Source organism: Harpia harpyja, chromosome 9, assembly GCF_026419915.1.
Source record: "Harpia harpyja isolate bHarHar1 chromosome 9, bHarHar1 primary haplotype, whole genome shotgun sequence".
NCBI classification, from domain to species: Eukaryota; Metazoa; Chordata; class Aves; order Accipitriformes; family Accipitridae; genus Harpia; species Harpia harpyja.
In genome coordinates, this window is record NC_068948.1 from 11,160,647 (window position 1) to 11,185,644 (window position 24,998).

Here is a 24,998-nt window from a genome sequence, read left to right on the forward strand (position 1 = left end):
TTTAGCACATGCTTTCACAGAGGAGGACAAAAGGTTTAAAGCCTCCTAAGAAAACATGATGCCTCCCCCTAGTGGGTTCTTTTTTTGTGACCATGGAGAAATTACATGGAGAAATTGCTTTATAAAGCTGATTGAAACCAAAGCATTTAAGCACTACATATACATTTAGTCTGAGTTTAACAACTCAAATCCATGCAGCCAAATTGTCAAGCACTATGGCTTTGTTAGGTGTGCCACATCAGTAAGATCAAGTCTTTGATCCTGCCAATGAATCTGTGCAGAGACATGCATTAAGGGTTACAAGCTCAGCCTGTGTAGCCACAGTAACATTTGTCATGAGTCAAGGGTATGAGAAGCACAGTTAACATCTTATTTTTCCCTTCAATGCTTGTGTCTTACCTTTATTAAAGGTGTTACAGAACAATAGCCACAGCATGCCAGTTTGCTATCAGAGAGGGGTTAACAGTGGTAGAGAATGAAAGAGGATATAAGCAAGTTGTTTACAAATAGTTAAGTTGTTCTCTATTCTTTGTTGTGGAAGTGATGCTGATTTAAGAAGAGTGAGAGAAACTGCCTTTGGAGGATACCAAAAATACATTTCTCCAAGTGATCCCAAGCTTTTGCTTCACAAACTCTTGAAAACTGTTTGAAAAAAAACTAAGATACCACTGTCACTCCAGGAACTTTCTTCCTTTTCAGATAGCTGTCCACAGAGGGCTTCCACAGCTTATGGAAAAAAATCAGGAGATCTTTTACCAAACATTAGTAAGCTTTCCTTTTCACACTATCACTGGAAAAAAAAAAGTATCTGTATCTTGCCCAAATGCATCAAATTATGCAATCTGAACAATCTACAGCTGTAGATTTGATTTTTTTGAACACATTCTAGTTTCCAGCTTACAGCAGAACCAGTCCAAAAAGACAGAAATTAGCTTACTTGGCTTCAGAGGACCTTACAGTCAGTGAGGCAAATGTAACTAGGCCAGCACTTCAAAGATACAGAGTGAAGAAGTTTTACTCATCCATTATACCTTTTATTTCCTAATATCAGTATGTGATCATCTTTAAGGAAGTTGAGGGATAAGAACTGAGGAACATACCAGCTGCACTTTACAGTTTAACAGCCACAAAAATAGAAAGCAACTATACAAACTTGGGTTTCACAAAACTAGTTTTCATTTTTAACACTTGACGCAACAAGATTAACTGCAACAAGTGAAGAAGCTACACCTGTAAAGTGCTATTTTTGTTAGAATCAGCTAAAAAAGCACAACTACAACAGATTTGGGTATTCGGTGGTTAGATTGTCGATGTCCTCCAAATCTTTCATTTCAGGCTCTGTGTTTTTTGATGAAACTGATGAGCCCATTTGTTGAGCTATCATGAGATGTCACTGGAGCATCTGACTCCAGTTCAGGCTCAATTTTCTTGGCAAGTTGCTTTCCAAGTTCAACTCTGCATTTATAAAAGCAGGAGAAGAAAAAAAAAAAAACAACATTAGTGCTAACAACTTAGAGTATTTACTATAAGCCATTGACATTAAAAATAGGTGCCAGTAAGAAGTAACTTGACAGTGAACACTATGATGAATGTTTTTCCCTTCACAAATTACTGACAAAGTTAATATTATTCAACTCAGTGCCATTCATTAACAACTGGAGTTCTCATAGCTACTTAGCTAAATAGACAGCTCTCAAATTACAGGATGTCTAAAGAAAGTTTTGTTTTAAAAATTATGCAGAGTCTTTTCCCCTTCAGTACTCATTTGTGTTATGCAGCCTGCCCCAATGCAGAATACATTCAACTTGCTACCATTCACTGTTGAACCTGACATCACTCAGAAGACTGATTTGTAGCACCAAGACAATAAACAACAGCTGAGTTGCAGGCCTGGAAGCCTTCCCCAACACTACAGCATGCTACCCAGGAGTTACAGCCACACAGGGTAAGAATTTAGGATATTCCAACAGCTGCAAGAAACCAGGCTGGTTCTACAGCATCCCCACATTCCGTAGTTAGGTTTGGATGTCATTCTAGATTTTGATGTGTTGCAGTAAAAGCTGTACTTACTCCTATCCCGCTCCTGATTTCAGAGTTTCTAGCAGGTATCAGCTTTTATTAAACATTCTTCCATTTTGAGTTTCTACTACAATATTTTAAAGAACTTGCTGTGGTAGCACAGCTCTAAGAAAACACATACAAAGACCTATCCTTCAGCCTTTAAGGAGAGCTTAGTGTAAACTGCTATTCTAGGCCCGCAGAGCAAACTTGCTCTTCAAAATAGCCCCTCACAGTATAGGCAGGTTTCACCTGAAAAAAATATCTCTTACTCATTTCCCAATCACTCTTTCTCCTGCATAAGTCTTCATACAATATGTGGTACAGCTAATATTACTACAGATTAAAAAGAATCTTGATTAGCTCCTGATTAAGTATTCCATTTTTTAAAATTACAAACTCCTTGTAAAGCTGCTGTTCTCCACATGGAACTCTACCATGAACCTTGGTCACAGATGCAGTCTGCATTAGATCTAGGGCTCCTACATATGAAGACATCTGCCAAGAATGTTCTTGTATCTCCAGGAAAATTAAGAGGTGGTCAGTCTTTTGCTTCACATATGCCATTCAAACTGCCTACTAAATGTTTCTAGAGGTAAAATAATCCTCTTTTCCCCTCTATAAGGGAAATTTACCCTTTCTAATTCTCAGAGCATGTGTTCAGCCTGCTTCACTATTTTACTTACTATTACTGCCTCTTTTCTGCATTCACAGTTTTTTTTTTTTTTAAATCAAACTAAAAGGTCCTTAGCTAAAGTTATATCTACAAACTCATTATGCAGGAGTGAACAAGGATACATGGTGACTTATCCCCAGAAAGTCTGTTTTCATTTGGATCTATCCTATAATCATTTGCTCCAAGTATAACATTTTTTTTCACTGTCTTTTCTCTACATCATGACAGATCAAGGAATACCACAGTCAGTAAGTATACAAGAAACAGATCAAGGACACTTACCCCCACTGGTCATAACTGTTAATATCCCATACAATTCCTTGAACAAAGATCTTGTGCTCATACATGGCTATAAGCAGAAAAAAAAGATTTATCAATAACCTTTATCAGAAAGCCTTAATAAGCATTCACAGAGAACTATTTACTTACCAATGATGGCTCCCAGAGTGAATGGGTTGAGTTTTGTAAACATGATGGAATTGGTTGGTCGATTTCCCTCAAAGACCTTTCAAAACAAGAGTTACACTGTCATCTAATATGTTGTAAAACTTACATCAGAAACTTGCAGTTTATATTTTACTTATAGCTCACACTGGACTACTTGAATTAGCAGCAAATACAAAATCCTGAAAGCTTTAAAGGCTAACAACTTCAACCACAGAATTGTATAATTTTCATGTTTTATTACAAATACAATGGCAAAATGTTACCTCCAAGCACCATTACTGACTACTATGGGCTACAGGTAGTAAAATCCAAGTCAGTATCCCAGGGGCAGTGATGAGATAGCTCATCTTTTCTGAAATGCCTCAAAAGGCTTCCAGATCAGCATGCTTTAGCAAGAGTGCTGTTCACAGACTGCTCCATGAGACCTGACAAAGTAGAACCTGTAGCACAACCTTCACATCTGTCAAGACAATAGCACTTGACAGCCACCGGAGGGCACTGCCCCATTAGCAAACTCCATGGAGCAGCAGGCCAACACAATGCCCTCACCACCACAGCAGCTAGAGGAAAGCTGACAAGTGCCAAAGCCTGGTTACCTTATGGGGAAGGAGCTTCTCCAGAGCATCCCCACTCAGTCCTGCCGCTTGAAGTTCCTTACGAGCTTCATCAGCAGTCTTTCCTTTCATCAGGGCCTCAGTCTGAGCAAGGAAGTTGGCCAAAAGGATCTAGCAGGTAGAAATAAAAACATCAACTCAAACTACTGTTTCCTTTAGCTGGAATAGTGATAGGTAGTGCCTTAATCTAGACCGAGACCTAGCCTAGAGTTAGAACTCTTGTTTTTAACACTACGGCAATAAGATGTGCACTAGTTTTAGCTGCATAATGCCTGATAATGCTTTTTATCTCAGAGTGCCAAGAGACTTGATTACTATTTTAATAGTGCATTTAACCAAAGACAACCAGGACTGTTTTGCAGAATCCTGCCCCTGCTGAAACTGACAGCAAGCCTATATACCAACCCCTACCAATACAGTAGAAGCTTTCAGTTTCTTATTCCCTGCCTAATGTTAGCTTGCAAATTCATGTGCGGTTTTGTCCTACCCATTACACTGAAGATAAACTCTTACTATACCTGCAGTCAAATGAAACCTTTTCTTCCCTTCTTTTGCAAAGTCATGTTCTAAAACTTTCACCTGTACTTGGTGTTACTTAAAAAATTACAATAACACAATTCAAATAGCACTTGTAATCTGAAATCACTACAAGACTGAAATGCAGTGGGGAAACATCCTTTTTCTGAAGTATGCAGTAAGTAGTAGACCTGTACATGTTTCCACCTATGGAACTTAAAAAAATGGTTAAACACTGTTCACTGAAAATCCTTAGTTGGATGATAAGATAAAAGAAAAATTGGAGTGGTTAAAAAAACCTTCTATGTATAGAAGGCTATCACCCTAGCCATGCTAGTATACTCACTAAATTTTGTCCTAGAGTTTAAGGCCTGCAACAGCATTTCTGAGGAAGTTTGTCAGCTCTGAGAATCTGCTTCTTCCTACTCTGCAAGAATTACACTCCTTACAATTCCTACAAGGAGTTTTCTCTCCAAATATTTAGTTGCTCAGTTCTTTCCAGCCTCAGTAGGCCAACAGACCACACCATTGATCTGCCTCAAGAACTGTGGCTGCAGTTTCTTCAAGAACAAAAATACTGCTGTATTACATATATTACATATATGTAATTATGATTTAGATATTTTCAAACCTATTGTGACTGTTCACAGAGCCTATGTGTACAGTTTCAAAGGGACATTTGGAAATCTCACACACTGCAATACTGAATAAGCTTCAACACCTTAAGCCACAAGAAAATATGGGTGCCCTGACACAGAACTTATTACCTTGTGATGCAAGCCATTTCTGACTGGATGCTGGGTCTGGACTGGGATCAGAAAGTCACAGGGAATCATGCGAGTTCCTGTAAGAAAAGCCACATTAGTAACCCTGCAACAGGAAAGTCTTAGAAAATCTTCAATTCTCACCCTATTTTCAGAGTTACTGGAAGACTCAGCCATTTTAAAAAGCTTTTAAAAAAAAAAAGCTTTTTTTAATTAACAGCAGGGGGAAGTGACAATACAGCTCAGTAGTTTCAGCTTTAGTTGACCTTCCTTACTGTAGAGTTAAAGCCTGCATCTTGTAGCCTTCAAAAGCCACTAATTAAGAGTACCATAGCAGTGTGATGCTAGGCTACATAAGAGTTCAACCTCTAAACCAGTGTCAATTTTGCAGTCTCTCTTGCAGCTTTGTAGCTATTCAAAATTTAATTCCAAAACAAGGTATTGAATAGTTTGTTTACCTTGATGAATGAGCTGGTAAAAAGCATGCTGCCCATTGGTGCCAGGCTCTCCCCACACAATAGGGCCAGTACTGTAGTCCACACGAGAGCCTTTCTTGGTAATGTATTTGCCATTAGATTCCATATCACCCTGAAAGAAGGGAAGGCAGTATCACCTTTCTTGCAGAACCACACAGTATCTGTAGAAGTTTCCATACATACTTCAACTATAATGAATGCTGCTCATTTATAGATATTTCATAAGTATCAGGGATATAGCTGCTTATTTTATGGACATCAAGATAATGGCAGTCTGAGAAAAAAAAATCTCTAAATTAACTGAGCAAATAAGCTGGTATCAATCTTGGCACCAGTCTCTAGGCCCTTGATTACATAAATTTAAGTGATCACAATTTTAACCTAGAAACATGCATTGAGGTTCTAGAACCAGCACAGAAGCATTCTACATATTTGCTTCTTGAAACCTTTACTCTGTCTGAGCCTTACCTGCTGGAAATATGCAGCAAAGCGGTGCATGTATTGGTCATAGGGTAGAAGGGCATGGGTTTCACATCCATAGCAGTTTATATACCAGACCCCCAGCATAGCCAACAGAACAGGCATGTTCTTCTCCAGTGGTGCAGTGTGGAAGTGATTATCCTATGTGACACAAAGGAAAATTACACTTTTATTAAAGCAGTTGTCATCCTTCCCGACTCTTAAACTGGTTTTGTTGTTTTGATCCAGGGAGAGCTTCCCAAGCACAGTTATTTTAGAAATAGAGAGGACATGGGGAGCTGAACTTTAGAAACCAACCTGCCTTCAGTTATCTAACAACTCTTAAGAGGAGCAAATCTGAAATAAGCATCTCACACTCACCATCCAGTGGGCTCCTGCAAGCAGACTCTCAAAGTTGTCAAAACCTGACAATGGAAAAAGTCAGTTTGTATTTACTATTATAACTCAAACTTGATTTTTCTTGTAAAGACCATCATAAAACAGTTAAGATTCCATGTATGCAGCAAGGCTCCCAACTACTAATTGAGTTTAAAGTTGCACTTTGACTTTTGAAATTTGCATCCCATAAGCCAGATATATTTAGTTATGATTAAAGCCTGGACTTCAGAGCAAGTCCAGCTTCATGAAACATACTTCAAAAACCTTTGCCTAAAATCCCCATTCAGGCAGAATGAGCAACTAGAAGGAAAACACAGGCATTAAAACCAGGCTCTGTATTAAAGGCTACCTAGTTTTCAGCAAGTTTGAATGCTTAGTCACTTCACAGCCACAATGGGATAGACATCCCAAAAAAACAGGACAAGGCTAGCACAGCAGGGATTTCTGTGTTGGTCCGAGAAGAAGCAACTGTAATAAGGTTCTCCCAAAGAAAAAGATTGCCCCCCTTCCCCTGTTGTCTTAACAATTCACCTGACTTTTCTTTGCTCTCTCATTAGGGTATTTAAATGACCATTCATTCTCACTAATGAGTAGTTTAACACCATCCTTTCCTGCAAAGCCAGAAATCCTGATTCTTATATGGGAAAACAGAGGTGAAGTGTTTAGCAATCAAAGCAGCAGCTCCACCGACAGTCAGAAGCCAGCTTTGGGAGACAGAGGTAAGAGCAAGAAGTGCAGTTAAGCTGGCATGTCAGCAGTCAGCACCAAATCTGTCTGACAGCAAGATGAACAGTTTATCACAGACAAAACAGTAAGAGCCTGACTGAAGTTTATTTTGCTGTCCACACAGGTTTTTCTACACATGACAAGCCCTATTCATATTGTTCCAAAACCCACCAAAACTAATGTTTTTCTTCTAACCTCAGTCTAAGGGAATTCTAGCTTTTGTTTAGAAAAATAAATGACATGATGGTTTCAGACTTTAAATATCTGAAAGAAGCAATGAGGGAACAAACGCAAGGCTGCTGAACAGCCTGCTCACCAGGAAACAGCAGTTCTTAGAGTTCTTTCACATTAACTGTGGACTCTCTATCTGTATTTGAGATCTGCATCAGAAATGCCAATACTACTCTGTTACAATACAAGTAGGTGGGGATCAATTTCAAGGGTCTATGCTTGCTCCACAGTCAACTGCAGACAGAAGCAGCACTCCTGCATCATCAGGCCCTATAGCGTAGAAGAACAAGTACTGGGGGACAAAAGGAAGTAATAGGAGAAGGAAATAGTTAACAATGCTAAAAGCTTGTATGCAGAACTGCAGACATAGGATTTTGATGTTTAGGGCCTATATACCCACAGAAACTAAATACCCTACTTTTAAATAGTTTAGGAATGTCAGTTGCAAGGTCTGATTTTCAACACTGACATGGATTTACATAAAACAGGGACTTTTGGCTATGCAAGTGACTAAAGAGATGCAATTTGACTATTTGTACACAAGTATGGGTAATTTCCAAAACTGCACTTACAGTACTAAAATATCAACATTTCCATTGCATTGCAGATTGTTTTTTAGCACAAACATCCAGCCAGAGTAGGTTGGGTAAAATAATATTGTCCCAAATCTTATCCAAAATCCAGTATTGCTAATGCATTCCATAGTTATGTTCCTGAAGCAGACAGACTAATTCTTGGCATTGTTACATCATAGGAATACCTACCAATGTGCAGGGCAATGGAGAGACCAATGGCAGACCACAGAGAGTAGCGGCCACCAACCCACTGAAAACAAGAGATTGGTTTAGACAGAAGAGCAAGGGTTTTAAATTTAAACTTATTCAAACTATTAGGAAATAGCAGCATGTGTTTAGACTATTTTCAGCAAAATCAATTTTCTTTCTGGTGATAATTCATTACACATTATATGGCATGGTCAACAACCTGCACTTTACAGTAGCCCCCTAACAAATCCTGAAGTATGCATTTTTTGAGACTTTAAAAGTTATCCTACTTGTCCAATTTGTATAATATCTGTTGAAGTAGATCCCTTGATGATACCAGTTTACTTCCAAATACTAAATTTACAGCTTGTATTAACTGCTTTCCTAGTATCACTCCTCTATAGGTAAAGCCTGCTTCAGCAAGATTATCACACTATCCAGGGAAAGGTAATGCTCTAGATAATTTCTAAACAGCAGCTTTAAAATCTAGTTTGTCAGACACATATTCAATGAGACCTAAGCCAACCCGCTTCTGATTAAGTGTAAGGGCCAAGACTAAGGGCAATATACTTAAAATATGCATCTGCTACAAAATATCAAATTAGGCTCCCGTTTCTGATGTTTGACCTTTACAGGCCTAGATTACATACAGTAGACCCCAACAGTCAAATGTCACAGCTTATAATAACTACTTACACAGAGGAATAAGCTAAGACTTGTATCTCCTGTTACCCAACAGCTGATTAGACAGCCAAGAATACAGAAGGCTCCTCTTCAGACCTTTGACTGCAGGATTTTAATGGAATGGTCAAAAGAAGACTTTTGCTTGCCTGATATGTTCTCAATTTGCCTTTATTGATGAGTTTTCAGATGTTTCAGTACAGAGAATACAACTACTATAATCTAGGTGTTTTGGCAGTTCCCTGACATCTAGTTAGCATTTTCTGAAGCCAGTTAGATTATTCTAAGTTAACATCTACCACATAACGCTAGACATTTACTTACATCCCAAAACTCAAACATGTTCTCTGGGTCAATTCCAAAGTCTTTAACTTTAGGCTAGAATAAAAAAAAGCATGTAAGAACAGCAGAAGTAAAACCAACATTGTTAAAAAGCTTTGTGTCTAGCAAATAAAAAACACAAGTTGGGTACCTATTAAATACACCATTCATCAATTACATCCTCTATTTAGAGGATACATAGCATCCATCAGAAAAAAGCATACCTTCATTTCCAGAGATCACTATCACTATTCAGTAGTCTCAAATAAAAATCAATTACATATACTCATTTTCCGATCAACCTAAGTGGCAATACAGTTAGGAGTTAGACTGACATTCAGTTTACATTTAACAGAACCAGAAAGGAAGAAAGGAACTTCACACCACAGTACCTGACACCCTCACAATTATTGCAGTCTTTCTAATTGCTATTGGTCTTTCTACTTCATGCTTTTGCATGAAGCACCCCATCAGGGTACACTATGCTCATCATATGCTATAGATCATTCACACAAACTACCTGCATCACTTCAGCACTTACTTGAGGAGTCTAGGAGAGTAGTATTTGTTTATATAACTGCATTCACACACACTTGAGCAATCACAGGTAACACTAATAACAGTACAGTCATTTCAAGTCTAAGAGATCTTGATTTCAGATTTAAAGCTCCAGCAGAAAAAGCACAAATCTAATGAAGGTCCAATCTTCATACAGTTCATTACTCTAGAAGTGTTTCGGTTATTTTCAGTAGGAAAAAAAATGCTTCCTTTCAAGAGGAAGGCTAACTATTGGTATTCAAGTAATGTCTTAAAAAATAGGCTTCCTTACTGGATTTTAAAATCAGGCCATCTTAAAAGTACATAACAAAAATAGAATCGATTTGTTATACTTACGCCATTGGTAGACAAGGCAACAAAATGCTTGGCCACAGCTGAAGGCTTAATAAAAATAAACAGATTGTTAGATCTAGAATGCTAATTACTTTGATTTCTGGTCATAAAGCTGATCTGTACCATTTACATTTAAACAAATTACTGTTGACTATCATCAGTTATTTTTGCATTATCAACTTGAAATCATCTTATTCACATTCAGTGTGGGATTTCACAGCATGCCTGTCTCAAGATACATTCTGGTAATATTCTCATGAAGCCCTTTGGAAGCAGTCACTACTTAGAGCAGCACACTATTTCCTTAACAGTATGTTATCAATTTGGAACATCACTACCAACACTTTGGAGCATAAAAAGTTGTTGTACATGCACTACTCTTTTGACTATGGTCAAAAGATCGAGACAACTGAACTACTGATAAGTCTCAAGCTCCAGATTTAGACTTTGGTCTTTCAGTAAGTGTTCTGGTGAACAAAGATGAGTTGTCTGCAACAGTACTGTAATGAGGAATTTCAAAGCCCAGCTTTCAAACTCAATACAGCTACCCTGACTGGAACAGATTAAAGACCATCTTAATTACCTGAGCAGGCAGTATCTGTTTTTTTCTTTTAAAGGTTAGAAATAGGAGAGAATGAGCCAAACACAAGGTTTCTATTCATAGCACAGCCATCTGCCATAGATATGTCAGTATATCACTCCAACCATAACTTAATTCCTAGTTTTCAAAGGTTTGCCAAGAATTGGAAGGTAATGCCACAGACACCATATTCTTGGTTTTCCGTGTCAGTGGTTCCACAAAATTATTAGCCAGCTCTAAGGCAAATGCTACACTCTATTACTTAACAGGCAGGATTTGGGCGAACAATGCATGACAATCATTTAAAATGATAAACTAGTGATTTTATCACTTTGGACATAACAGCCTGTCACTAACCATGAAGCGCTGAAATGATGTATGTACATATCAAATGATACATGTAGAGCATTTGCTGAGCTATACAGCTTGTGTTTGGGCAGCTATTGGCTCTGCTCCAAAGCACACTGAATGACCAGGGAGAAACTGCACAACAAAAAGCTGTTGCATTCTGTTACGTAACCTAAACATTAGACTTACATCATTAGCAGCATGTAAGAACCACTCTTTGGCCGTTTCTGCATTGGTGATAGTTTCTTGGGTGGTGAAAGTCTGCACATTGGAAAACAAGGAAGTATGAAAAACACTGTAGTTAAAATTGAAACAAGTTCAGGCTGCTATAACATCATATGTTCCAGATAATCAGAGTGATTCTAGATGTTGATAACAGACAACTGCTGCCAGATTTCAGCAAAAAAGCAAGCTTATCAATCCGGTAAAGACTAGTGTTGCTAGATTTACCTATCTACTTTCAAACTAGCATACATCTGGAATTGAAATAATTATTCCCCATTTCCTACCTTCCCTCCCCCAAACTGTTATGCAAAACCTTGAAACTAAATTTTTTTACTTTAGTCTTTAACTAAATACAAAGTTTTACCTTTCAACTAAAAAGGAACTAATTGAGCATCAAAACAGGATAACCTAGCTGGATTGTCCTCTTGTTCAATTCCTACTTTTTCATGAAGTAACACTCATTTCTGCTCAGACTCTTGCCATAATTTTTTTTGCTGATTAGAGGAAAACATTTTCCTGCTTCATGAAGTGTGCACAGAAGTTCAGTCATGCAGTCTTGCAAATATCTACAACCATTCTGATTTACTCAACCATCAAAATTTAGCTTTAAGGGTGAACACTAGATTCAAGCTACTCTCATCCATCTCCAGAAATATTTCATTATGAAACACAAGCCTGTTATGGAAGACAAAAAAATGCCATTCATCCTCTTCCAAATATATCCAATTATCTAACTACAGTCTGGCAAACAAATTGAAGCGTTACTCTTTCAATCTGGCAGTCTTCTAAGCCTTTGAACCGTGATCCTTGAACTCAATTATTCAAATTGACCATTAGTATTACTTTGTGAAGTTTCCTTATTATTCCATAAGTTGTTGCTCAACTGCAGTATTACCAAGATAATGAGCGCCACTGTAGAGCACGGCCAGCATTACACACATGTTCATTTGTTGCAGATTGTCTTCAACAGCAAAAAGGTTCTACTGTGCTTTACAAATGAAGGCAACCCAAGTTAGTTACATAACTATGAAGTTTGTCTTCATCAGTTTCTTCTGCTAAGACAGAAGCACTCCTCAAAGGAAGACTGCAGCCAGCAATCACACTTACAAAATAAGTTATTAGCAAGGCAAGACTTAAAGGCAGCTATTAAGCCCGTATTCAGAAATAAGTGTCATCTTATAAACTACCAGCAGACTATCCTTACCTCTTTGTAAGTAAAGCAGCTTAGTATTTATAAATGCTGAGTTCCTTGAGCACTACATTATTTAGGTGAAGATATTTTGTTACTACCCTAAACCAGAATACATATTCCCAAATTACATGAAATTCATTAACACAAAACATTAATGCAAAAAACAGAACACTTAACAAATAACACTGTACTTAAGATGGATGACCAAAAGTAGTCTTAAATAAAATTAAGGAATGAGACAAGAAGGTCTTGAATTTCAAAGAAATAACTACATAGGATCCTACATTCCACCCACAGAGAAGTACACTACAATAAACTTTCATGAATAAAGCTTAAACTTGCATTGACTAAGAAATACACCCTAGACAACAAAATTGCTCATGTGTCTTACTTGTTTACGTTAAGCCATTTTCAGCACTTGAATTCTGGATCCCCAAATATTTCAGTAGCAACACAAGCTTGTACTGCAAGTTTAGGATGAATCACAACAGGCCTGTTTAGAAGTAGTCCACACTACAAGTCTCTGATCTAGACCTTTCTGTGGACAGATCTCTATTCTGACTTAATCCTTTACAGTTAGAGAAAGTCACATCCCAGTGCTAGTATTAGACATACCTTTGATGCAATGATGAAGAGTGTAGTGTCTGGTTTAAGCTCAGCCAGGGTTTTGGCTATATGAGTACCATCAATGTTGGATACAAACCAAACACGAGGGCCTCCCTTGGAATATGGTTTCAGGGCTTCAGTCACCATCAGAGGGCCCTGGATAGAAGCAACAACTAGTTTTTATCCTCATTGCAAGCATGTACACACATAAAAAGATGTGGAAGATGCATAGAAGTCAGGAGCTTACCAAGTCAGAGCCACCAATGCCAATATTGACCACATCAGTGATTGCCTTTCCAGTGTAGCCTTTCCATTCACCACTACGGACTCTCTGTGGCAAAAAAAAAAAAAAAAAAAAAAAAAGAGTTGCAATGACTATTTTGTACTTATGCTAAAGTTAATGATTCTAACACTGGAAATTGCCTGAAAACACAGCCTTTGTTGTAAAAAGTCTCCAAAGACAACTTTCAAGCTTCTAGACTTTAAAGCCTATACTCAAAGCTACCTTCTTAGCTACACACTTGGGTTACGTCTATGATGACACTTCAGTAAGTGTTAGAAGTCTAATGCACATATTTAAAACACACTGCAAGATTAAACTCTCCTTCTGTGTGGACTGCTATAGCATTTACAAGTTTTGGTAAAGGCAAGAGAAATCAAGCTAAAAGTGAAAAAATTTTGGGCATTAAACTATTTGCAACAAATATTTGAACCTGAAGGGGTTCTTTAAGTGTCTTTAATTAGAAGCAACTTTGCTAACTAAACTAGAAGACATTAAAATATGAATAAAGCCATGGAGATAAGAGATTTATTGGCAAACCAAACACTCAAAAAGCTTTCCTATTGCATGTATGTTTTGCATTAAAATTTATTTCTTGGCTTCACCTTAACAGCATGTAGTACAGGTTTCTGCTCTATTCTTGCTGTTTGAACAGTTACTGAGAGTTCTGACAAACAAACAAAATTACAGTCATTAAGTAATATCAAAACACTGCACTGAATTGTCCATCATGTACCACCTATGCATTAAATTTGTCCTAATCACAAAAGAAATCTTTCTGGTATCATGCATACTTCTACATACATTCCCCAACTCTAAAGCAATTTCTCTACAATGAATCAGCTGGTTATGCTGATAGTTGCTCTCCTACCCTACAGATGTTTAAGCTAAAGCTTTTTGCTTTTCCAAATGGAAAATCCATTTTTAGTATATACCATTCCTGTAGCCTGTAGATGATGTTGCCATAGTTATAAAATCCCATCTGCCTAAGTCAACTGAAACAAGCATCTTTGTTAATCTTTCCAAAGGAACTGTTTAACGTGATTTTTATTTTGCACAGAACATACATCTGCATGGAAAGTGATATTCACAGATTCTGATGACTGAAACTATCTAGCAATAAAGAGGGTGGCACCAGTAAAAACTCTTGTTTTACACTACCAAAATCTTAATCAGCTAAACACTCTACAGTGGAAAACAGACCATTGAATTTCTGTGGCCATTCAATTCTTATATTGTCTGAAGAAACTACCAAACTCAGACCAATTAGTGTCAGTTATTGTGGTTTTGGCATTTATCCCTTAGGAACTGGACATAATCCAGGCTCATTTTGTATAGGTTAACATGTACAAGTTGGCAGCGATACTGGCCACTACCACCTGGATAAGACTCACAACAGCAACCAAGCAGTTCCAGTTCCTCACAGACATCTTTAAAATGCACTAAAACTACTTGGTGAGCTTTTATTGATTAGTTTTATCGCACATAAATTTGACTTCGTTAGAGTGTTCTGCGAAACTCTTCAGAGCATTTCCTCAACTGATCTGAAAGATGCGTACCTTTTAAAGATGTACAGAATCAAAGAACAGTTAATGATATCTGAAGATAATGGTTAACAGCTGTATTTAACTAGGGAACAAGTAACTTTCATGCTGCTAAAGCTGCAAACATAATAGAATCATAAGGGAATCAGACCTAAAACCAGAAGGTCTTTAAGAAACTATTTAAGTAGAGCATAATCAAATAGCAAGTGAGCTGGGAGCTTCTACATCTCTCCTGATTTTACACAAATTTTAAGAGGCACTTTCTACTTGGACTCAGGTAGTTGAAAAACTAGCAAGAAATAAGGCAGTATTTGCATGGTACTTAATGATTTACAAGACTTCTGAAGTAAATGCAAGATTACTGCTAAGAGAGCAAAATCTAGAGAGCCCATTAAAGAAAAACTCAACTGGGAACAGAGAGAGAAAAGTGAATCATACTAAAACCAGCTCCAACTCCATGCTTGAGCCAGAACTATTATAAACCTCAAACAAGGGCACAATAATTCATGTCAACCAGCCTACAATCAATGCTTCACAATACACATGTAAGAACTTTGCTGGGTATAGAACAAATATGAAAATAAGCTATGGTGGTACTTCATACCTGGCAGAAGTGTTTCATTTTGTCCAACACTTTGTTTACTTCTGGAACAACATCCTTCCCATCTACAAGTATTGGCACATTGGAACGATTTCTCAGAGCAATATGAAGCACAGCCCGGTTCTGAAACAAGAAGGGAAAAAATTGATGAAGCTATTTCCAAATTATACCCAGGGGCCTCAGGTGCCTCATCCACAAGGTAGTACAATCTTCAGGGCTTAAAAATCCTTCACATAAACTGGAATTAGTAGAGCAGTAGTTTGCATGTGTATGTGTATATATGCATACTCATCACAAGCTATCTAAGTCACCCTCTCGCTTCACAGAATCAGTGCAAAGGGCTTATAAAAGCATATAATAAAAATATACAAATAGCTTATTTGTTTACTTTGAAAAGAAAGCTCAAAATCCCTCAAAAAGCATTTAATGATTGAGGTTCAGAGTTCAGCAATATTAAGTACTCAGTGATCTTAATTATTTTGGCATGCTTCAGGTATACAAGGATGAAGTTTCCTATTAATGACAATACTGAAAGTCAATTATAACAAGCAGCCAAAGTTATTTTCTCTGGCATTTTCTCAATTACCCCGAGTAGTCCATTTCATATAGGAAGAGAAATACATATTTAAACATTTGACAAAAAAGGAATACAAAAGCCACATTATTCTATCCACTGCCCACAGCTAAACGTTCCCTGAATAGTTGCACACCAGATATGTAGGTAGTAGTTGTGATATGAGGAAAAAAAAAATCTGTTAGCATGCACCATATTATATTAATTCTCCAGTTATACACAAGTCAAAGCACTGAAATCTAGCCTGTGATTTGCCTGTTCAGGAGCTTAACAGCTTTAAGCTAGAACGAAGGAGTTAGTCAATACTAATGAACAAATTAAAAAATTAGTCTGCTCTACCTCATTGTTCCTCACTACAATGAGAGGCATTGTGAGACAAAGACAACACAGACAATATGAACTGCCAACTTATGATTTAAATACCAAATGCTAATTCAAATATCATTGAGTTTGTGGTTACTGACTTGGAATACGAAAAAGCTCTTTCAGTTGCTAATTACCAAAGTGTACCCACTTAAACTTGGTGTGAAGAGGCAATTTTTTTTGCAACACTCAGCAACAGAATGGTATTATTTGGTAAATACTACTCACTATCAGGCTTGAAGGAAGCTTTGTCTTGATCAAGAGCAACAGTCATATTTGACCTGATGTCTACTGTTAAACAGAACTATTTTCTAAATATCAGGTGGGCTATGAAGACTGTCCCCATAATGAGTGGTCAGATATGAGTTACCTTGCAATGCACTGTCTTCATGCCATATCAAGCTGCAAGTTTTAACTCATCTGGGACAAACACCTGGCAGTGACACACTTGGGTGCACTATAAAGAATTTCCACATAAGCACGCACCACACAGCCAATGCCTGCAGCACCAAATACCGACAAGTCTTAAATACTTAAGACAAATAGCTAAAAATGTTCTAAATCAGAGCAAGAGTAGTGGACAAGTCAGTTCTTGCCATTAAGCAGTTCCCTTCTGTCTTATTGCTTTAGGTTTATCCAGTCATGCTGTTTGACAGCATCCTGTTTTTAAGGTCTCATGACAATTTCATATTGTCCACATGCTCATATTCCAGAGTCAAACCAACTTGATTTGATATTCATTACAAACAGAAAACATTAAACAAACCAAATCTAATTCCAAGTCAACTTCTGACTGTAAACAAGAAACAGCCTGATACCAAAAAAGATGTTCCTAGACTCATCACGCAGGTAATTGTTACATAAAGTTGCCATATCAAGACAGTAGCAGGATAGGGAGCTAGCAGCAGAAGCCAAACACATCACAGTTTAATATTGTGTTCAAGTGCTTTCTGTGAAAATTGCCTCCTTCTGAGAAGGCTTCAGCTGCTATATTTGCTCTTATGTAGACAATGAAGAGTAACTCCATAATATATGGTCAGAGATGTGCTAGCCCTGTAGTAATTTGTTACATGAGGCTAGTGAGAGGCAATATCTGAGAAAACAATCCTCCAGGTAGATTTGACTTATCACCCTGTTTTCCTGCTTCCTTTTTTCACTAGCTAGAATTACATCTGTGAATTGAAGGCATTAATACAGAACGAAGAAGAACCATTTCTCCAGTGAAGCTTCATCTGTTTGTCTGTGCATTTTTACAAACATGTAGCATTCACAAACAATACAATGTCCAACTGCTGAGTTATTTTAAGCAAACAGCTTGTGCAACAGCTAAATCAGTCAATAACCAAGTCAAAGGAAATACCGATTTCTGTGAATTTACCTCAAACATACTAAATAACCTTTAATAAGTCACACTATACTGTTGAGTTACCAGTTTTTGTCCTATTCTTAATTTCAGAAAAGGTACAGTTGATTTTCTGTATGTTTTAGTGAAGATTTAACCATAATTACAACCTTCAGATCTACCAAAAGAGGAAGATACTCATCCTCTTACTGAAACAGGTGGCTAATTTCCCACAATTGTTTATAGTCTCTACTGTTAAATGTACCTAAAGATAAGCAGCATCAATAAGGCAAAGTGGAAAGTATTACACAATCCTCACTGCAACTTTGCAGGCAGTTTACTAAGCTTTATGAACACTGACATTAGACAACAGCATGTAAGGGATACATACTCTGCTCAATGCCTTTTTCAAAATCTAACTCAGCTTCCTCTCTACAAAAGAGGGAAGAAAAGACAAGAAAAAATATACCACCAAAATCTCTAAAAAAATTAAGATGTATATTGAAGGGAGGATTGAATAGCTTTATTCACACACATTTTCTTTGGTCTGTCAGAGCTGTAAAAGTTTCTCATGTTCAGTAGTGCAGCAAACATTACAACCGCTCAGCATTTCAGAGTAGCAATCAGAGTAAGTTTTTTTCAAGACCGCTTCCACAGATGCACAAACATCCATAATATATAGGCACAACTGAGGGTGAAGAACCGTGGACAGAAATAGCCTTACCTCGGTGAAGTTGATCTTCTCTCCACTGAACATGCGCTCTCTGGCACTTTCCACACCTCTTGACTTTGCCTGAGAAATGTAAAAATAGATTCCTCTTAAAAATAGTAGGAAGTCAACATGCACTACAAAGGTCCAGCTACATTAAAGAGTGTGAACATTTACCACACAAGACAGTGAAACAAAAATTATGATATTAAAAGACCCTCTATATGCTACCTTAAAAACTGATTCTCTTATTTTAAAGCAAGTATTTTTTATGCAGGCTGTTTATTTCCTTAAGCAGTTACACAGTAACATGTGCTGAATGACCAAGATGCAATGAATCCATCTTAATTACTCAGTTTCATCTTGTCATACTGCTACAGGATTCATTGATGATTCTTTGTAACAGCTCAGAATTTTTTTTAAACTGAAGAGTAGCAAAAGTAGTTTTGCTATGGCTATTTTTGCTAGTTCTTCCCTTTTAAAAAAATCCTGTGTCCCATCTGGTCCAAGCCTTCAGCTGAACCAATAGTTAAGGAAGGATTGTAAATATGGACACAACATCTTTCTTTAAATACATCCAACTGCAACTGAATCTCAAAACTAAGACTGCTTGACATGAAGTATTGTTTCTATTGCAGGTACAGAAGACATGGTGTTCTCTTACAACTTTATATGAATCTCTTATTTTACTGCAGACCTCAATAACAGTGCCATATGCCAGCTGGTCTGTTACACAGACAAAAATCTTTTCAGTGAGTACATTGAAAAATGGCCTTGTACCTCAGAGCTAAAGGACAACGCGAGACTTTGAACAGTGCCAAGATTTGTAAACAGATGCCTTTTAACTTTGAAGGTCTCCCAGATTTGGAGCTAAATGTATATAAGCAATGCTAGAATAATCAGTTGCAGGTAAAAGTTAAATTCAAAAAAACTATTTGTTTTATTAATTCAACATTTTAAAGAGTTACCAGTTCCATCAGCATTTTCATCACTTCTTCTGTAACAAGGTTCTTCGAATAATCCAGTAAGATATCCCCATGGTCAGTATTCAGAGTCAAGCTGTCAAAACAGGTTGTTTAACTGCATATTCCTGAAGAGTGACTGTTTCAAGCAATACAATAACACCTCTATAGATTACAAAATAAATGGAATCCTAATTATACTAAGTTAGTAAAGATGACCTGAGGAAGGGATTTGCCCCACAAGTTCCATAAAATGACTAGTGTGTTTTTTTGATTAAAGACCATGGTTTTCAACAAGCTGAAGTATAGTGTCCACTTTCTGCTTGTGAAACTCCAAATACAATGAAGTATATTTAATGCACAGTTGGACAATCACATTTTGTTTTCACTGAGCCACTAGCATTCCCTAGCAATAATTAGCTTTTTCCTAATATATCATAGGTAAAAAGCTTACCACGTTCTTTTGCTGCTACAAAATTAAACTGTCTTTGTACAGGTCCTTTCAATAAACATAGTCATTCTTTTATGTGGAGACTTGAACAAGCCTGATTTAAAAATGTATACAACTTAATGTACAGAAACATTCTGTCAACTACTAGGCAGAATTAAACCCCATTTGTGCATGCTGTAGTCTCACTGACTCAGTGGAAGTCTCCAAATTATTTAACTAATTGTCATCTGAAATCTATAGCCTAACACTTCAAAATACAAGCACTTCTAGGTTTACATCTGAGATGAAACACAAAAATTGTAGTCCAATAGAAATCAAGTGAGCCTATTGCTTTATACTAGCCTTGTATCTATGTGAGTTCTACAGTCCCTCCAGTCCTTTACAGAACAGTTTTCTAGCCATTTCTTCTTTGCACTAATTTACAGCCAAATATACACATTTACTCTAAACTGAAGAATCAAAGTTCTGTAAGTAATTCAGTAGGCCTTCTATAAAAGCACAGAAGGCCTTTTATATCTTGCTCTCACTTTTGCTCCACATGCGCAAGCCACAGGCAATTGCATGCCTTTAAATTCTCAATGTTTCCACATTGTTCATTATCTGCCCTGCTTTTTCTTTCCCAATACTTGAGCCCAGAAACATGCACTGTTATTTTAGTGACCACATATGCCAGAGACTTCACAGGGACAAACCATAGCATAATTGCTATTCCAAACAGATATAATATGACAGAGCAGGCAAGATTCTGCAAAGGAAGAATGGAGCTGAACTTGCAATAACAGTAATAATCAGCAAGGCCTACACATTTATGTGGTTTCATCAACTTGAGGAAAAACACATGTCTTTTTTCTGTTCTTAAAATACAAGAGACACTAAATAAGTAAAGCAAGCTGCCTTCAAGCACAATCTTAGAAGAGTGTTTCTTTTATAGGCAAGAACACAAGGCAAGTAAGGAAAAACAGCATCAATACTGTTAATCACTCTTCAGTGGGCTGTAAACAGTAATCCTGAAACCCTAACCATCCAGCCCAAGGGTAGCTGGAATATGGCTAGCTAAGGGAAGGACTATCACCTCTCACCTACCAAATTTGCTCTCTATTGTTACAGCACAGACAAAAACCAAGAACAAATCCTGCAAGTCTTTCTACTTGAGATTTGATGCAATTTACAGACAGGTCTCAGATTTGAACGCATCTTACTAATGATACAGCAACACCATTAGTATACTAATACTTCTTCATTTTAGAGAAGTAGAACTCAATTCTCATCTCCATTTTAATATAGAAAGATAGTCTTTCCCAGTGTTCTACTCCATGAACATGATATCCTTACAATCTTTTCTTTATGTTTGCCTGAGATATGCCTTACTTCTACAATTCATTATTTTACTTATATGAATAAAAGTCAATCTCACTAGACTGAGAAGACAGAAATTCTGTCTGGATTCAAATCACTACTCATTTGAAGAAACTGCAGAAAGATGGCATCCCAAAACATTTCATGCAAAAAACAAAGCAATGGCTACCAGATTTAACTTCCCACACACAAGGTGGAATACAGAGCATGCAATGTAATCTCATCTTAAACCCTTACACCAAGAGATCCATGCTTTATTTAAACAGGAGCCCAAAACTCTGCAGCTCAGTTGTATTCTGCTACACTACCCATTCTGCAATGCAGCAGCTAATGGTAGTGCTACCCAGGTGGAACAAGAGCATTGTCACGTAAGCCACATCCACATTTAAGTGAAGCAGCCCTTAATCAGAAGGTCACCTGCAGCACCTCAGAATTATTTTCTCTCTCCTCTAAACACAAACTAAAGCTGTATGCAACCCCTAAATGTATTATTACACAGATTCCCTGGTGGTATGTTTTCCATTTAGATTGGAGGCTCTTTCTGATCCTTCGTAATGGACAAGCCAACTAGCAGGAGTGCAATACTAGTGCTTTATATCCTGCACTAGCTATTTGCATCAAGAGTACCTTAATCAGCATCCAGGTATCTATTATCTGCTGAGTTTTGATGGCTGCATCATATCAGTTCTAACCCCTTCAACACTAGTAGAGGTTTTTTAGTGAACAACCCACACCATTAAGACCCACTGTTCCTACCAGACCTTACATTTGGGTGGCAAAGCAAGCCAAAGGTGTACCATACAGGTTTGACTACACTCCCAATCAGGAAAACAGGATATACAAATTCTAAGGAAGAAAAAAAGGACAAAAGGAAGAAACGATCTTCTATCTATGTATTCTGTAGGACACAATCAGCAAGTGTAAGGTTCTTACAATAACGTTAAATAGATACTTGCGCTCAGTAATAAAATATTCAGATTAAAAATTATTCACACCAGTCTGAAATTTCTCCAGAACCAGTATCAGGAAGCACTCTTACATGGGTACAAGTTTCTCTTTTTCTTCTGAAAGGGAGATAGTCATCGATTTTATGATAATACCTAGCAGAACCAAGTGAAATGCATTCATAAAGATTAATTTCACACAAGAAGAAAGGTGCAAACTACAGAGAGGACCTTGTGGCCAAACCTCCAGACTGCTTAGGCTTTCAACAGATTTAACTACCATCATCCTGCTGATGTGGCTCAAAGTGGCAATCAATGAGAAGTATACAAGCAGATCTGTCAAACTAACTGAGGCTGTCAGTTCTGCAATTGTATTTTGCTATGAAAAAGTTCTGGTAGTCTAGAATGTGTTTATCAGGAAACAGGACTGAAATAATGAAAAGAAAGGATTAAGATAGATCAAGTAAACTTGAAACACTTCAACTGTTTCCTATGCTTATGGGCAGCACAAAAGGACATTAAGTTGGGCAGCCATTTGAAACATATAACCTTGGTAAAGAATATTTCACAAAAAAATCTGATAAACACATTCTAGGAGACACACTGACTACTTTCAGCATGGAGAAGACATGCTAGAAATGAGTATGTGTACCTGAAACAACAGTTCTCAAATATCTTCTCCTTGGTTAAGTGTACACAGTGACAGTGTAACACAAAAAAGTCTAAGTATATTACACATTCACAACAGCAATTAAATAGAGACTTTGAGATTGAGAGAGTATATTTTATGGGTAAAGTAGCTTGGATAATACTAAAGTGACAGCCAATGTGATTAAGATGCAGTGCTATCCCCAATAAGAATACTTGCTTAAGCCATTCGGGAACAAACCTTATAAGAAACCTCTAGATTATACCTTTTGATTTATTTAGCTGGTTTGCCTCAGCTTTCCTTTGTTCCAAGGACATTACCAAATTTAGTCTCTGGGGATATACTGGACATAAGGAAAACTTGCAACCAGAACTAGCTCTATTAGAGAAGACCTAGTAGATTCATATAGGATAATATTAATGAAGTTCTTTAACAGTATAAAAAGTCCTGTTAGAAGAGCCAGATGAAGTCAATACTCCAAAAATTTAGCATACCTTTTCCATCACCGCAAATGACACTAACTCTTGTATACTGATATGCAGGACTTCATATGCAATATTAATTACAATTTAAGAGTTATCTAATGAGCTCAAAAGGAAAGAAAAGTCACTTTACCCAGGATGCTAATGAAAAGCTTGATACATGCAACAAGTCTTATCTCAACACTCAGGAACTCACCGTATCTCTATTACCCGGGCTCACTTAAAAACTCAAGTCAGGGATGCATCTACATAGTATTAGACTTCTCAGATTGCTGGTATAGTCCAACAATGTAACCACACACACGACTTATAAGCACAGTCTCCAGTGTACAAAAAACATCAGTCCCACTTTACAGGATGAAACCGCTGAACGTTATCACACCACTTGCACTTCTTACTTCCTCCTCTAGCAAAAATACGTTGCAATGCATTTTCTGTAACGTGGCTAGCATGAGGCAAGGGAGGGCTAAACGTCCCTCCCTTCCCCACCGCAGGGCAGGGGTAGGCACCGCCGTACTACCGTCAGGTAGGGGCACACGGACGGATGGCTCCTCGTGATCTTATCGCGGAGCTTATCATGACTAAGCACCCGGGTGCGAGAGACTGAGAGAAGACAGACCCACAATGCCGCTGTGCGAGCCGCAGCCCGGCGCTGTGCTTCCCGGCACGTACCCTGCTGCAAGGATGAGTCAAGGACAAGCACGCACGGCCGCCCTCCGCGGGGGCTGCCGCGGAGCGCCCCCCCCCAGCCCGGCACCTGCCCCCCGCGGCGCGGCGGGGCTCCCGCCCGCCCACGCCGCGCTCCCGGCAGGGCGCTGCAGGCCTGGGGCGCGTGTGCCCGGCCTGCCATCGGCCTCCGACCGACCGGCCGGCGCGGCTTCAGCCGCCCTCCCGCGGCCCCCCCCCCCCCCGCCGGCGGGAGCGGCGGCGAGCAGAGCAGCCGCGTGTGTGCGCGGTGCCGCCACCTCCTCACACCCCCTCGGGCCGGGCCCCGCTCCCTTCCCGGAGCCGTACGGGCAGCAGGGAGAGGAGTGGCGCGGGGCTCTGCCCGCCCCCGCGGGAAACGCGGCCCCCGCCAGGGCTCAGCCGGGAGAGCGCATCCCTCCCGCCCGCGGCGAGGCCCCGGCTCTCCGGCAGCGCCCACCTGAGGGAGGGAAGGAGGGAGGAAGGGAGCCGGCCCTGCGCAGCCCCGGGCCTCGCACGCGGAAGTGCCCGGCGTGCCGGCAGCCTGGGGGCCCGGCAGACCGCGGCGGTCGCTGGAGAGGGCAGGGGCGGCTGACTGCCCCGCTCAGCCGCGGGGGAGGGCGGGCGGGGGCCGCCCAGCCTCACCTGAACTTCTGGAAGCGATCCTTGTCGGCTTCGAACAGCTGCCGCAGGACGAGCTTGGAGGAGTTCGCCTTGTGCCACTCCGCCAGCTTCTTGTAATGGGGGTCGCTGGAGAGCGCCATGTTAGCGGCCAGGGAGTGCTGAGGCGGACACGGCTGGCGCACGGAAACGGGCACGGCGAGCAGAGGTACCGCCGCCGCCTCCGCTTTTATAGCGGCGAGCTCGGCCTCCTGCCGCCGGCCCCGCCCCGGCCCCGGCCCCCCTCCCCTCCCTTCCCCTCCTCTCCTCTTCCCTTCCCTTCCCTTGGCGGGCTGCCCCGCCGGGTGGTGGGATTCCCTTACTGCAGTGTCAGCGGGGAGGGAGGAGCGGTCAGCGCGCCTGCGGGTTCCTGCGAGGGGGGAGGGGGCGGTCGTGGCGGCGGGGTCGGGGCAGGTCGCCCGC

General features: G+C 39.3%; 1 protein-coding gene across 1 annotated transcript; it reads right to left on the reverse strand.

Annotated features, from left to right (window-relative positions):
• Positions 1–369: 369 nt before the first annotated feature.
• Positions 370–24,810, reverse strand: GPI (glucose-6-phosphate isomerase). The gene is made up of 18 exons (XM_052796760.1): positions 24,561–24,810; positions 19,356–19,446; positions 18,403–18,471; positions 15,403–15,522; positions 13,222–13,305; positions 12,984–13,130; positions 11,141–11,212; positions 10,027–10,071; positions 9,136–9,189; positions 8,131–8,191; positions 6,392–6,435; positions 6,020–6,172; positions 5,534–5,663; positions 5,079–5,155; positions 3,778–3,906; positions 3,164–3,239; positions 3,017–3,083; positions 370–1,455 (listed from the first exon to the last, which is right to left on the reverse strand). The coding sequence occupies exons 1-18, from the start codon at positions 24,677–24,679 to the stop codon at positions 1,332–1,334; spliced, it is 1,662 nt and encodes a 553-aa protein (XP_052652720.1). The 5' UTR covers positions 24,680–24,810; the 3' UTR covers positions 370–1,331.
• Positions 24,811–24,998: the final 188 nt, after the last annotated feature.